At 41.0% G+C, this 15,806-nt stretch overlaps 3 protein-coding genes and 1 long non-coding RNA gene across 5 annotated transcripts in view; 2 read left to right on the top strand and 2 right to left on the bottom strand.

Moving 5' to 3' along the window:
• The window catches only part of si:ch73-375g18.1 (kinesin-like protein KIF1C), a 17,591-nt gene extending 13,504 nt beyond the window's left edge, over positions 1-4,087 (bottom strand). Inside the window, exons 1-3 of the mRNA XM_057320180.1 lie at positions 3,553-4,087; positions 2,936-3,039; positions 2,441-2,517 (exon numbers count right to left, since the gene is read on the bottom strand). Of these exons, the coding sequence (XP_057176163.1) occupies positions 2,441-2,517; positions 2,936-3,038 (180 nt within the window). The 5' untranslated portion in view covers position 3,039; positions 3,553-4,087. The remainder of the gene's footprint in view (positions 1-2,440; positions 2,518-2,935; positions 3,040-3,552) is intronic.
• Positions 4,088-4,465: 378 nt separating this feature from the next.
• On the top strand, positions 4,466-11,014 carry actl6b (actin-like 6B). 2 transcript variants are annotated; one of them, XM_057320192.1, is made up of 14 exons: positions 4,466-4,965; positions 5,152-5,228; positions 5,777-5,942; positions 6,073-6,173; positions 6,261-6,358; positions 6,469-6,563; positions 6,658-6,764; positions 6,834-6,923; positions 7,019-7,080; positions 7,310-7,424; positions 7,542-7,622; positions 8,100-8,195; positions 9,959-10,045; positions 10,400-11,012. In XM_057320192.1, exons 1-14 carry the CDS (start codon positions 4,941-4,943, stop codon positions 10,478-10,480), a joined length of 1,281 nt encoding a protein of 426 aa, XP_057176175.1. In that variant the 5' UTR covers positions 4,466-4,940; the 3' UTR covers positions 10,481-11,012. The 2 variants fall into 2 exon arrangements, with proteins under 2 accessions (XP_057176175.1, XP_057176174.1); XM_057320191.1 differs by having other exon boundaries at positions 6,658-6,923; positions 10,400-11,014.
• Positions 11,015-11,173: 159 nt separating this feature from the next.
• si:ch1073-228j22.2 (SPRY domain-containing SOCS box protein 2) lies at positions 11,174-14,467 on the top strand. The gene is made up of 3 exons (XM_057320193.1): positions 11,174-11,285; positions 11,920-12,631; positions 12,844-14,467. Exons 2-3 carry the CDS (start codon positions 11,956-11,958, stop codon positions 12,966-12,968), a joined length of 801 nt encoding a protein of 266 aa, XP_057176176.1. The 5' UTR covers positions 11,174-11,285; positions 11,920-11,955; the 3' UTR covers positions 12,969-14,467.
• A 367-nt stretch (positions 14,468-14,834) lies between these two features.
• Positions 14,835-15,693, bottom strand: LOC130545588 (uncharacterized). Its single transcript, XR_008961666.1, has 2 exons — positions 15,592-15,693; positions 14,835-15,032 (listed from the first exon to the last, which is right to left on the bottom strand). It is a non-coding gene; the product is annotated as an uncharacterized LOC130545588 (long non-coding RNA).
• Positions 15,694-15,806: the final 113 nt, after the last annotated feature.

Below are 15,806 nucleotides of genomic sequence, written 5' to 3'. Positions count from 1 at the left end.
GAGAGAGAGAGAGAGAGAGAGAGAGAGTGAGAGAGAGAGAGAGAGTGAGAGAGAGAACTGATATATGGAGCTGTCCCAGCGCTAAAAGGTGGCGGACATGAACCACATGCGGTGAGTGAAACTGATGTTTGTGTTTTGTTGGCAATGGGTGCGCATGTGCTTTAGTTCAGCCTACCCCCCCCACACTCACCGTATGCTTTCAGAAATAATCGTACAGCTGTATCTGTCTTTTATAAATGTGATCAAACTAAAAACTCTTTGAAGATATGAAGTATGCAATACTACTCTATAGGTACTCAAGATTAATATGAGATTGGCAGAAACCACGTGTGTTAGGGCCGCTGTAACTATATATATATATATAGTTAACTCTTAACCCTTTGTTTTACCTTTAATCCTTAAAGAGTATATATTACGAGATCGTGTAAATGACATTTCATGCCATGTGTAATGTTGCTGTGTTTGAAAGTAAGCAGTCTGCCAAGTTGTAAATTGGAGGTGAAAGAATAACAAAGTTATTGACTTGGAAAAAAGGGAGTCGACTCTGAATCACGCAAACGAGTCGTCCCTAGTCCGATGATTCACGAACCGCCGCAGATTTACGTCACTACATATAGTCCCTGCCTACGTTTTGCTAGGACTGCCCGCGAAAACTTCACTCTTCTCCCCCAAACACTGTAGCTCGCGAGCCTCGTGAGGGGTAGACCAATCACAGCAGACTAGACCATCTGACCAATCACAGCAGACTAGACCATCTGACCAATCCGATCAGAGCAGGAGGGGATTAGACAGATGATTTGCCAAACTAATCATTTGAGAGTCAGTCAGTGCCTATTATAACAAAATAATAGTGTTTTTACACCTTCTATGTATGTAAACTTGTTATTGGACACCCATAAACCAAAATAGGACCTTAAAAATCAAGTAAAATTTACTCTTTAAGTACATTAAAAATCTACTACAGTGAGGGAAATAAGTATTTGATCCCCTGCTGATTTTGTAAGTTTGCCTACTTACAAACAAATGAAAGGTTTATACCACCATAAAAATTATAGACCCTTCATTTGTTTGTAAGTAGGCAAACTTACAAAATTAGCAGGGGATCAAATACTTATTTCCCTCACTGTATCTTACTTTTACTCAAGTAAACGATTTTTGAATCAATTACTTGAGTAAAAGTAAGAAAGTACTTTTACTTTTAATGTACTTTTTTAATGTAAAAATTGCCATGTAGTTGAGTATAAGTATGAGATATGCCATGCTTTATAATGTATGGATGTAAAATATTTCCAAAGTAAAAACAAGTAAAAGTAAAAAAGTAAAGATACTTGTTCCTTGAGAGTAAAATACTCAAGTACTTGACACCTCTGTCAGAAAATAGCACTGAACAGCTAATAAACTTCAAATGTGTGCTTTAAATAACATCAGTAGTGATTCAGATGTGGTTCAAATATGTAATCTGCCTGTTATGCGTGTCTCTGAATGAATGATTCCAGGGGTTTCCTGTACCGTTACTGCACGCATGACACTTCAGTTTACAGCATCTCATTAGATGAGGATGCGAACACGTCTCCAGAGTTTACTTCATGAGCATTTCACAGCTTCATTTGAGTAAAGTTACTGTCAAACATGCACTAAAAACGTCTTTGTGACAACCCGTCAAAATAAAAGTCTGGTTAACTTAAATAAACTATGACACACCCACATGAATAAACTAATAGTATATTATATAATTTCCTCTATAAGGGTAAATGTACTAGTAAAACAAAATAATCTTTTATTTTAAAGAAGAAAAGTAGGTGTAAAAAACAAAAGAAAAAAGGTTCATAAACACTGTAGTATCTAGGTGTCTTACAATAGTTAATGAGTAAATGTTACAGTATACAGAAGTATTGTTCATGAGGAATTGACATTTTTTTCAAATATTACAATTGTATCGCTAAAAAGAAAAGGGAAAATACATAATTTTGGAAAAAATAAAACTGATTTCACGGGGCCTTAAAAATGTCTTCATATGTTTGTTTCAATACGTTTATTCTAAGTACTCACGCGCACACTCTCGCACACACACACGCACGCACGCACGCACACACACACACACACACACACACACAGACTTTGGTTGACTATCCCCGTGGGGACAGTCCATAGGCGTAATGTTTTTATACTGTACAAACTGTATATTCTATCCCCTATCCCTAACCCAACCCCTAAACCTAAAGATCATAGAACACTTTTTGCATTTTTAGATTTGTAAAAAATATTGTTCTGTACAATTTATTAGCTCTTGTGCCCATGAGGACCTCAATTTTGGTCACCACGGTGACACGAGTCCCCATGTGTTGGTGTGTATTCAGGTTTAGGTCCCCACCGGGATATACAAACATGAACACACACACACACACACGCGCGCACACACACAGTCTAACAGGACTCTTACTGTTGTGTGAGACCAGTAGGAATAATCAAAGGTGAAATTCTTTGCTGCTTCTTTGGGTTGTTTTGGGTTCCAGATACCTGTTAAACAAACACACACACATGCACACAGATTGATTAGAGTCATAATAACAAGACAGGGATGACACTTACACTAGAAGTGTGCAATCTAGGGTTCTGTCATTTACGTGTGTGTGTGTGTGCGCGCGCGCGCACTGGTTTGACCTACATTATAAGGACGCACAGTCCTTACAATGCAGTGTGTATTCATGTGTTTGGTGACGCCACCTACATTATGAGGACATGCCGATGTCCTTGTAATTCAAAACGTAAAATAAACGTACTAAAAAATGTTTTATTGAAAATGTAAAAGTGCAGAAACTTTCGAATGATTCTTAGGGTTAGGGGATAGAATATACAGTTTGTGCACTATAAAATGCATTACGTCTATGGAATGTCCCTGTAAACCACCAATACCAACATGTGTGTGTGTACTCACAGGTGGTGTTCTCCTGCATCTGTATGACACATTTTGCATCATGGCTGTTTTCACGGGTGTTGAAGGGCCGAACTCTTACTGCAACCTTCACTGAAGCTGCCATACTAAAACAAACACAACAGCCATTGTCTGAAATCTGTCTGTTTGTTTAGCCCTCATTAACACATTCAACTTAATCAGACAATCATGTGACATTCACATCAATACAACAGAAGTAAAAGAATAAATAAACCTGACAAAACCCCAAGAGTCTTAAAACAGACTCACAACAGCTTCAAATCACTGAGAAACATTTAGTTACATCTGAAGCGAACAGAAAACACAGACCCACAAACAGTTTATGGACAAATAAATTAATTAAACGAGAGAGAGAGAGAGAGAGAGAGATGGAATGTTGTGTGTGTTTGCTGTTGTTAGTTGCTCCAGCTGTCACAACACACACACACACACACACACACACACACACACACACACACACACACAGCATTAGTTTGTTGTCCAGACATGTTGGTCTCTTTGTTTCTAAATAAGCGCATGAATAAAACTTTCAGTTAGATCAATGATGAAATTACGTTACACAAATTGTGTGGAAACACTATTAATGTTCAGACACATACCTGGATTAACAGCAAGTCACTCCCCTTCACTGAATACTGTGTGTGTGTGCGTGTGTGTGTGTGTGTGTCCTTGTGTCGATCAGACGCTCCTCAGAAGAATGAGATGAGCTGAAGTGTCGGTCTGATGAGACACTTTTAACCTACAGTTAAACCGGAGGACACGGGCGGGGGCACGAGGCGAGGCTGGAGTCTCGTCAGATTTACTGTACTTCTACAGATTTCTACCGTATTTGACGATATTTGTGCTGTTGTAGGGAAAATTCCGTTCTCGTTTAATCCCAGAGCCGCTTGTGATTCCCGCTGCTGTCACGAGCGCCGGTGAGAAAGTTTCTGACGGAGGCCGCGCGCGCGTCTGATTTCCCGCAATTCGGCCAGTGACGGTGACCTCGCGCCAGTGGGGATTAATCGGTGTGTTTTGGGTCTGACGGTGAGATTTATCGGGAAAATAACAAAAAAATACATAGATAAAGTCGCCGCCGGCCGCAGTGTGTGTGCGCGCGCCCCCCGTCCGTCCCCCCGTCCCAACCTCGCGCAGCCGTCCGAGTCCAGCGAGTGACGTCACGGGGAGAACCGGACACCGGGGCGGAACCTTAAACACACATACACATTTTTTTCACACACGTATTGATCCTTATGAAATTGTTCGGTCAGCAGTATTAATACCATGCTACATTTAACACATTTAATGTATAGAGCTGCGAATCTCAACCCTTTTTACTTCAATGCTTTTAAGTACAAATTAAAGTTATACAAATATTCTTCAGTTTGGCATAACTACAAAAATGTATACTGCTAAAAAAATGACCAAACACAAATCCAGATTTTTAGATGTTTTAGCTTATTTTACTGCAATTGAAAAAGTCATCTTGTGGACGCCTTGTGGCCGGTGTCTGTAGGACTTTCACAAACAAAGTCAAGCCTCAAAACAGCATACGATGAATATTGTACTTAACAAAAAATAAATTGATTGCATCTATGACCTTCAAACACACGCGTGACTCGACTTGAATACCTCTGGTTTATTAAAATCTAAATTCCAAATGTTCTCCTTAAAGTCCTAGCCAAATGTATGATAAAGGTAAAGTGGTTTGCTGTGTATGGCACAGCGGACGGATTTGTGTCTTTTAATCGGGATAGGCCTACAGGTGTTTCCTGACAATGACCCAAACAGACACGCACACAAAATTGCCTCATAACCAACCATATTTAACCGTATGTATTCTCATACCGGAGACTCGCTGTTTACCGTCAGCAGCGCGTGACTGGTGACAGCAGAGGGACGCGCGTGCGCGAATATTCGGTTCCGTTTTAGTCCGTGAGTGAACAGAAGACAAGATCACAAGAACACACATCCGGTAACGGCGGCGGAATCCGCATTTCCACACGCGATGAGCGGCGGAGTGTACGGGGGAGGTAAGACGTGCCAATCACACGTTACCATGACAACCGCATCCAGCCCTAACATACACATGTACTGTAGTGGTTCTGTGCGACAGTCAGGATTTCAGATGATGATGACACATTATTAGGTATTGACAGAGTTTTACCATGCCTGATACCAACATCCTATAATGATCTCTCTCTCTCACACACACACAGATGAAGTTGGGGCTTTGGTCTTTGACATTGGTTCTTTCTCCACTCGAGCAGGATATGCAGGTGAAGACTGTCCTAAGGTAAAGATTCTCTACACACACACTGTACAATTTCACATGCAGATGAAATATAAAAACCACACAAAATATACAAATGAAAGAGGAACTCTGAAAGGAATCAAAAGAAGCTCCACCTCAGGATGATGTGTGTGTGTGTGTCAATATTCCATCTCATATGACCTGATTGATCCATAAAAATAAACCAGAATGAATGAATTAAGCTTCTGTTGTCTCACTAAATATAAATCTGAATGTGATCATTTAACTTTCTGCACATGGAAAGTAATGTCAAACTGAATGTAAAAAATAACTGGCATGTTCATTGACAAAATGTATCGATTGAGTGATGATATGAAGAAATGTGGTCAACGTAAACAAATGAAAAAATATCAAATGAATGATTGTTGTCTTTGTTGCATTAAGAGAAGAGACATACTTCTCCTCTACATCTCTGAAAAGAGTGTTATTGTGTAATGTGTTATTAAAGAGACGACGACAGCTCTGTACTGTATACTCTACTACTCACTCTGAATGTTATTAATGATTATTGAACGCTTTCTGCTCTTCAGGCAGATTTTCCCTCTTCTATAGGAGCGCATGTTGAGGAGGAGGGGTCAGCAGATATGGGGGCAGGACAAGAGACCAGTAGTGGGCGGAGCTACTACATAGACACCACAGCGCTGCATGTGCCACGAGCGGGTGTGGAGCTAATATCTCCACTGAAGAACGGCATGAGTATGACACACACACACACAGACATACAGACACACACACACGCACACAGACACACACACACACACACACACACACACACACATACACACACTCACCATTATTCTGATTGTGTTGTATTTGTCTCCATTAGTTGAAGATTGGAACGCTTTTCAGGCCGTAATCGATCACATCTACAGCAAATGCATTCAATCTGAACCCAGTTCACACCCTGTCCTGATGTCTGAAGCACCTGTGAGTGTGTCTAGATGTTATTAAAGTAACATTTGAAAATCTAAAGATGACAGAGCAGCTCAGTGTGTGCGTGTTTCTCTTTAACAGTGGAACTCACGGGCAAAGAGAGAGAAGTTAACGGAACTGATATTTGAGCATTACAACATTCCAGCCTTCTTCTTGTGCAAGACTGCAGTGCTCACAGCGTATCCAATCACAAACATCAGCATCAGCCAATCAAAGTCCACAGAGAGGAAGCTCCAGTTTTCAGAGAATAATGTGTAGCAGTCTGACACCTTAACCTGATTGGCTGTAGCTTTGCTAATGGGCGTGCCACAGGTCTGGTGCTGGACAGCGGAGCCACACACACCACTGCCATCCCAGTGCATGATGGGTACGTCCTGCAGCAAGGTAAACGACAGACAGTACATGTGTAGTGAACGATGAGAACTGCTCAGATATGTGGTCTGTGTTCACCTGTTGTGTTGTGTTATCTTGTGTTGAGGGATCGTCAAGTCTCCTCTGGCAGGAGCTTTCATCACCATGCAGTGCCGTGAGTTATTTCAGGAGATGAACATCGACACGGTTCCTCCATACATGATCGCTTCAAAGGTACCACAGTTCTCCTGCATGTCTCTCTCTCTCTCTCTCTCTGATGTTGAGTGTGTTTGTGTGTGTCAGGAGCCCGTGAGAGAAGGTGCTCCTCCTGTCTGGATGAGGAAAGACAAACTCCCTCCGGTCACAAAGTCCTGGCACACCTACATGTGTAATGTGAGAGTCAGACAGACAAATCATTCATAAACACATTATCTGATCATGTGTGTGTAAACAACACATTTACACATGTCAAGTGATTTATCTTTCAGGAGGTGATTCAGGACTTTCAGGCATCTGTGCTGCAGGTGTCTGACTCACCGTATGATGAACAGTGAGTGAAACACACACACACACACACACTGTATATTATAACTTGTAATCTTCACTCTACCCCTAAACCAAACCATCACACAAACCTTTCTGAAGTTTTGCATTTCCTCATAAACATCAATCACTTTCATTTATCACCAGTTTACATTGTGGCAATTGCTAGCTGGATTTTTATTATCATTGTGTGTGCGTGCATTCGTGCGTGCGTGCATGCGTGTGTGTGTGTTCAGGGTGGCCGCTCAGATGCCAACACTGCACTATGAGATGCCAAGTGGTTACAGCACAGATTATGGAGCAGAACGTTTACGGATACCAGAGGGCCTGTTCGACCCCTCCAATGTAAAGGTGTGACGGGAGAACACGAACACACAAAACAACACAAAATTGTAAAATGTGCTATATAAATCAAATTGAATTGGATTGAATTTAGGTGACACATGTGGTACTGGTTGGTTTATTCAGGGTCTGTCTGGAAACACAATGCTGGGGGTCGGACACGTGGTCACAACAAGCATCGGCATGTGTGACATCGACATCAGACCGGTGAGAAAGCATCTGTGTGTATAAGAAACTGAAGAGGAACAGTGTGTTCTCAAACATGAGTGTGTGTGTGTGTGTGCGTTCATGTTTGTATATCCCGGTGGGGACCTAAACCTGAATACACACAAACACATGGGGACTCGTGTCACCGTGGGGACCAAAATTGAGGTCCCCAGGGGCACAAAAGCTTATAAATTGTACAGAACAATATTTTTTACAAATCTAAAAATGCAAAAAGTGTTCTATGATCTTTAGGTTTAGGGATAGGGTTAGGGATAGGGGATAGAATATACAGTTTGTACAGTATAAAAACATTACGCCTATGGACTGTCCCCACGGGGATAGTCAACCAAAGCCTGTGTGTGTGTGTGTGTGTGTGTGCGTGTGCGCACGCGCGCGTGTGTGTGTATGTGTGTGTGTGTGTGTGCGTGTGTGTGTGTGTGTGTGTGCGTGTGCGCGTGTGTGTGTGTGTGTGGTTAGGGTCTGTATGGCAGTGTGATGGTGACTGGAGGGAACACACTCCTGCAGGGCTTCACAGAGAGACTCAACAGAGAACTGTCTCAAAAAGCACCGCCTGTGAGTTCCTCCTCTCACTCTGTTCCTCAAACTCTCCTCAGTCTGATCTCAGTCTGATCTCTAACTCTTCTCACATCTGATCTCAAATACTTTTCATGTATGATCTCAAACCTTCTCAGTCTAATCTCACATCTGAGCTCAAACACTTTTCATGTCTGATCTCGAACTCTTCTTAGTCTAATCTCACATCTGATCTCAAACACTTTTCATCTCTGATCTCAAACTCTTCTTAGTCTAATCTCACATCTGATCTCAAACACTTTTCATCTCTGATCTTGAACCCTTCTCAGTCTGATCTCACATCTGATCTCAAACACTTTTCATCTCTGATCTTGAACTCTTCTCAGTCTGATCTCAAACTCTTCTCAGTCTGATCTCAAACTCTTCTCAATCTAATCTCAAACTCTTCTCAGTCTAATCTCACATCTGATCTCAAACACTTTTCATGTCTGATCTTGAACTCTTCTCAGTTTAATCTCAAACTCTTCTCAGTTTAATCTCAAACTCTTCTCAGTCTAATCACACATCTGATCTCAAACACTTTTCATGTCTGATCTCAAACTCTTCTCAGTTTAATCTCACATCTGATCTCAAACACTTTTCATGTCTGATCTTGAACTCTTCTCAGTCTGATCTCAAACTCTTCTCAGTCTGATCTCAAACTCTTCTCAATCTAATCTCAAACTCTTCTCAGTTTAATCTCACATCTGATCTCAAACACTTTTCATGTCTGATCTTGAACTCTTCTCAGTCTGATCTCAAACTCTTCTCAGTCTGATCTCAAACTCTTCTCAATCTAATCTCAAACTCTTCTCAGTTTAATCTCACATCTGATCTCAAACACTTTTCATGTCTGATCTTGAACTCTTCTCAGTCTGATCTCAAACTCTTCTCAGTCTGATCTCAAACTCTTCTCAATCTGATCTCAAACTCTTCTCAGTCTAATCTCACATCTGATCTCAAACACTTTTCATGTCTGATCTTGAACTCTTCTCAGTCTGATCTCAATCTCTTCTCAGTCTAATCTCAAACTCTTCTCAGTCTAATCACACATCTGATCTCAAACACTTTTCATGTCTGATCTTGAACTCTTCTCAGTTTAATCTCACATCTGATCTCAAACACTTTTCATGTCTGATCTTGAACTCTTCTCAGTCTGATCTCAAACTCTTCTCAGTCTGATCTCAAACTCTTCTCAATCTAATCTCAAACTCTTCTCAGTCTAATCTCACATCTGATCTCAAACACTTTTCATGTCTGCTCTTGAACTCTTCTCAGTCTGATCTCAATCTCTTCTCAGTCTAATCTCAAACTCTTCTCAGTCTAATCTCACATCTGATCTCAAACACTTTTCATGTCTGATCTTGAACTCTTCTCAGTTTAATCTCAAACTCTTCTCAGTTTAATCTCAAACTCTTCTCAGTCTAATCACACATCTGATCTCAAACACTTTTCATGTCTGATCTTGAACTCTTCTCAGTTTAATCTCACATCTGATCTCAAACACTTTTCATGTCTGATCTTGAACTCTTCTCAGTCTGATCTCAAACTCTTCTCAGTCTGATCTCAAACTCTTCTCAATCTAATCTCAAACTCTTCTCAGTCTAATCTCACATCTGATCTCAAACACTTTTCATGTCTGATCTTGAACTCTTCTCAGTCTGATCTCGAACTCTTCTCACATTTGATCTCAAACTCTTCTCAGTCTGATCTCACATCTGATCTCAGGTCTTATGTCAAACTCTTCTTGGATGTGTTTGTAGAGTATGAGATTGAAGCTCATTGCCTGCAACAACTCTATAGAAAGAAGATTCAGCTCTTGGATTGGAGGATCGATTCTAGCTTCACTGGTGAGACCTGAAACACAACGCACACGTGCACACGCACACACACACACATGTTGGGTTTCCATGTTTTATGGGGACATTCCATAGACGCAATGGTTTTTATACTGTACAAACTGTATCTCATATTCCCTCCCCCTAACCCTAACAATCACACACAACTGTCTGCTCTTTTACATTTTCACAGAAGTTCATTCTGTATGATTTATAAGCTTGTTTCCTCATGGGGACCAAAAAATGTCCCCACAAGGACAAGGGTTTTGGATATTTCCATCTTTGTGGGGACATTTTGTGCCCATACCGTAGGGTTTACCCTTCCCCCACACACGCACAGATATTTGATCTCTTCTCTGTCTATAGGGCACCTTTCAGCAGATGTGGATCTCAAAACAAGAATATGATGAAGGAGGAAAACAGAGCGTGGAGAGAAAATGTCCCTGAGACACGCACGTGAAATCTCTTGTTTCTGTACTGAAGTCAATGACACTGACAGATCTTAAAGGGATACTTCCTCCAAAAATGGAAATTCTGTCATCATTTCCTCACCTCCAAGTTGTTCCAAATCTGTATAAATGTCTTTGTTCTGATGAACACAGAGAAGATATTTGGAAGAATGCTCATAACCAGACAGATCTTGCCCCCATTGACTCCCATAGTAGTTCTGTGTTCATCAGAACAAAGACATTTATACAGATTACGAATAACTTGAAGGTGAGGCAATGATGACAGATGGTGTATGGTGTATAATGGTGTATATGTACTCTCTGGTAGTGTTTATGATCAGCACAATAAACTGCAGTGATCATGTGACCCTCTGACCCTTAAAGAACTCAATCTGAACATCTGCCCACTACTTTAACTCTCTGTGACGCAGAAATATGAGGACGACTCACATTCAACACCTCAAGAAACATCATTTGTGTTGCCATTTTCATGCCAATAAACCCGTTTCACACACGTCACACATTCTCATTGCTCTTCAGTTATTGTTGTAAGAAGATCTCCTCTCTTTTGATGTCGACACGTTTACTATGGTACAGTTACACTGGTGCTTTACAATCTCGATGGGATGACATCTCTAGTAATAGTTTTGGTTTACAAAGTACGTCATCGCCGGCTGCGCAGACATCACTCTCGGCTTCGACCTTGACCGGTGACGTCCCGGCGACGGAGCGGGAGCGCGCACGGGAGATGTTTAAATGAGACGCGAACGAGTGGAAACGCGCACACTCCGCGCGCACTCACGGTAAGAAACACCCGCTCATACTTCTCGGAAAACATCTCGGATCATGATTTATGTTTCATAATAACGTCATTAATGATGTGATAACATTTTACAAATGATATAGTGTTGTTTAAATAGTTGTGGGAAAACTCGTAATAAGTTCGTTATGTTTACCATTTTACTGTTCCTGACCACGACAACAAGTTGAATTTCTTGCTAAGCATTTTCTAGTAAATTTTCGTCGAATTCTTAAATATAAGATACATTTACTTGACAAGGAAAGTGACCTAAGATATTTAGTCTTGTTTTATGAAAGAAAATATACAAATATAGCAAAACATAAATACACAATTTCATTTCATTATTTATTATAGGGTATTTGTTCATCAATACAGCTACAAATCAATCACAAAACAATGATGAAAGCAGGGTTAGCATTTACGCATTAATGATTTTTTGAATGTGTTGTGGTGTGGCTCAGTTGGGGCTCGATCCCAGGGAACACACACTCATCAAAAAAGACATGCATAGACTAAATGCACTAAGTCGCTTTGGATAAAAGCGTCTGCCAAATGCACAAATGTAATGTAATGTAAATGTGTTTATTTCCGCTCTAGTGTTCAGTGACGTCATGTTTGTTTTGTGTCCTTAACAGGAATGGGATTGGTCGAGATTCATATCTTCAGACCCGATGGGTCTAATTCTGTGCTGCTGGCTAAGTGACAGACATCATGAAAAGAAAACATCACCATCATCATTCTTTTCTCAGTTTTCTGTAGCCCCACCCATTCGTCTCGCTGTGCTGTTAGACACGCCCCCTGTCGCCCATGGAAACCCTCGATCCCAGTGGAGCCAGACTCACATCTCTCCCAATCTGAAGATGTGCCCATCGGGGGTGTGTGTGTCCCGCGACCGCGTGGAGCAGAGTAGCGATGCAGTTCGTGCTGCGGCGGGCGTGGCCACGGGGCTCCATATATGGGAGGTGCTGTGGGAGGCACGACACAGGGGAAGCCACGCCCTATTGGGCGTGTCCACACGCGAATGCCCCCTGCAGGCCTCCGGCTACACTGCGTTGATAGGCGGCAACTCACGTTCTTGGGGGTGGGAGCTCACGACCGGTCAGCTCTGGCATGATGGGAAAGAGTTGGGCCGGTACCCTGGGGGCGGAGCCAGAGAACGGTTAAGGGCTCCGGACCGTATACTGTTGGTTGTGGACGCAGACGCGGGGACGCTGGGATACGTGGTGGATAACTGCTTTTTGGGCATCGCCTTTGCAAGCCTACCCAGTGAGGCGGAGCTTTTTCCTGCTGTTAGCTGTGTCTGGGGAGGAGCTAAAATCCACTTAAGCTACCTGTGCGGCATGACCCGTGAGTGTTAGAAATGACATTATTGAACCCCACAAAACCATTCAGACATTTCTCAAAATATCTTATTTTGTGAGTCACATACAAAAATGTACAACCACACGAGGGGGAATAAATGATGACAGACATTTAGGTTTTGGTCTCTCATGACTAAACACGTGTACTGTATGAAGTGATGTGCTGTATTTCTAGTGAAATCTGTTGATGTTTTTCAGGTGACCCACCGCCTCTACAAACTCTGAGTGCTTTGTGTGTTTGTCGGGCGCTCAGAACTCATCTGGACTCAATCCCACCCGCTGCACGCCGACTCCTGTTCAACACAATAACATCCAACACTTAAAGGAGAATAGGACCTGACCACTGTTTATTTTCACATTTCAGTTATTTATCTACAATCTTATTTAAATGTTATCAAACTATTACCAATGAATACAAATGTCAACATTATAATGATGGAAGTGCTTTACATGTAAATACTGCGATATATCATTTTTCAATGCAAGTTTATTTATTTGGTGCTTCTTTACACAAAAGAAATCACAAAGGAAGATTATTATCAGGGCTGCATGGGGGGAGTAACGAAATTACACCTAATTTACTTACGTATTTAAAATAGAAAATTAGAGTAACTGTATTTCTTTACGGTTACTTTTAAATGGGTTGTAATCAAATTATAGTTGCATCCGAAAAGTGTTTTAGATGACAAAAGTGATTGTTTGGAATTTGAATGTCATTATTTCAGTTAAACATGAATATAAACTGTAACGGGCAATTCATGTAAACAGCAATCTGTGATTCTCTGACTCAATCTGCAAAAGCATCCTAAACTACAGTTCTTTTTAACTAATTTTAACAAATATTTGAACAAAATAAAAGGTATCTGGGTTCATAGAAATGTTATGTTCATTTTGTTTAGTACTGTCCTGAATAAGCGATTTCACACAATAGAAGTTACATATTCTCCACAAGACAAACTGACTGAATTTATACAAATTGCCACTTTGCCAATTGTCAAACAATGTATAGCCTTGAATCTTTATTGTCTGTTGTTACCTGAATGGTCAACAACTGTTTTTATGTTTTGCGCTAGTTGTTTGTGATTGTTTTGTTTAAGTAATTTTAAGGTAATTGCGACTTTTTGTCTTACAGTTCTGACTTAGAATTGTGAGACATACTTTACAATGTCCGATGAGGGAAAACTGTAAAAGTGATGTTGTTGTTTAAAATAATATGCAGTGTGTTTGGTGATCCCATTGTGTCACAGACCTTATTCCAAAGTATTCTACAGTATTTAGATTAAGTTACAAAATTTGTGTCATCTAACGGAATACGTTACAGATGGATTATAAAGCGTGTATTTGGTCATCTGTCATGAAATACATTTGAAAAGTAGTTATTATAATCATCGTCAGTGCTGTAGTATCATCTGATCATCGCATGGTCATTGGTTAAGTTAGTCGCAGGCGAGTTATGAATTTGACTCACTTCTGTTTTTCTGTTGCTCTATCAGAATCACATCAACATTGAGTCAAATAATGACAAAACACACAGTTTTACCCGCACTTATATGTTTTTTGTTGCTCAGGGGGTAATTCAAGTGAAAAGTTACCTATTGTTTGTTTTTGAGTTGTTGATGAACCTAAACAAAGTTCGTTATTGAAATGTTATTTAAAACCATGATTTTACAGTAGAAAATATCACTTTGTGAAATAGCTCTTCGGTGAAAAGAGAACAAAGAATTAGTGTCGACACAAATTTGGTCGATTGTTAAATTTAACTGTTAAGTAGATTGTGTTGCGTGCCTGTCTAGCAACGTCTGTTTATACTTAAAATAAAATACGCGTTTGTCTTTTCAAAAGTTATATCGTGTTTTATGACGTTCATTGAGTTGGCTCCTGCGATTTCAGTTAAACGTCTTCGAAACTTGTTGTCACATGATTTCCGGTAAGGGAACACAGGGCATCGACGCTCCCTGGGTATTGCGGTGCATTGTGGGAATTTTTAGGGAACTAACATTTCAGTGCACTGGAAGGATTCTGCGAATCCCTGCTTAGTGCCCTGACTACTGAACAAGGGAGCTGATCGAGACACAGCGAAAGAATGAAAGCAAAGGTTTGGTTTGTCTGGCGTGTCTTGAAGGATGTTTGTGAAGTTACTGCTAAAACTCCTCACATGCACACAAACAACACAATTACACAAACACATTTTACTTTAAAGTCCAGTAAGAGTTTTTATTTCAAATATTTTAAAACATACGAAAATACATTAAATTCATTACATTTTATTAAATGAATAAATGAGAAGAGTAAAATCATCTCCACACTCGCTGAGATCCGCCTCTGCGACCCATCGGTCTTCTGATCTGAACCACATGAGAACCGCCATGCTGAGAGGACACACACACCTGAAACAAACACACGCACGCACGCACGCGCACACACACACACGCACGCACACACGCACGCACGCACACACACACACACACACACACACACTGTTCAAATAAAGACTACTGATGGAAATCACTGTACTGTTTCTCTTGCCTTCATTTCATCCCAATTAATTATAAACATTTGAGCTGTAAAACAGACACTAGAGACTGTCTCAGAGATGTTCATGATGGGATGGCACACGGGCCTGGGGGGGGTTTGGGGTTGCTGGAGGTTAGGTCCTGTCAAGCGTTTGTATCACTGCTCTGATGTGACTGATCAGAATCACAACTCCTTACACAAAGCACAATAACACAGGAGCTACACCACAGAGTTCTTGTTACAGCAGTCAGAATCTAAACCACGTGCTGCTGGTCTTCATCATCACATCCTGACCTTCAGAAGAACAGACGCTTTTAAAGTCCAAAGTGCTGTGAGACTGGTCTGAGAGAATCTAACACAGATCATCAAACAGAAAAGGAGGACTACACAGGACTACAAATAGTAGTAGTAATCTTGTGAAATGTCGCTCACCTCTGTCTTGTCATCTGATTTGTGCTCCAGGTTTGATCTTACTGTGTTCACTCCACCGTCACCAGACCTACATACACACACACACACACACACACACACGCACAAGCACCACACGCAACAGCAGAACCCACACACACACACACGCACACACACACACACACACACACACACACAGGCTTTGGTTACTATCCCGTGGGGACAGTCCATAGGCGTAA

This window comes from Triplophysa rosa, linkage group LG21 (genome assembly GCF_024868665.1).
Source record: "Triplophysa rosa linkage group LG21, Trosa_1v2, whole genome shotgun sequence".
NCBI lineage: Eukaryota > Metazoa > Chordata > Actinopteri > Cypriniformes > Nemacheilidae > Triplophysa > Triplophysa rosa.
This window is presented reverse-complemented; position numbering and strand designations above follow the sequence as displayed.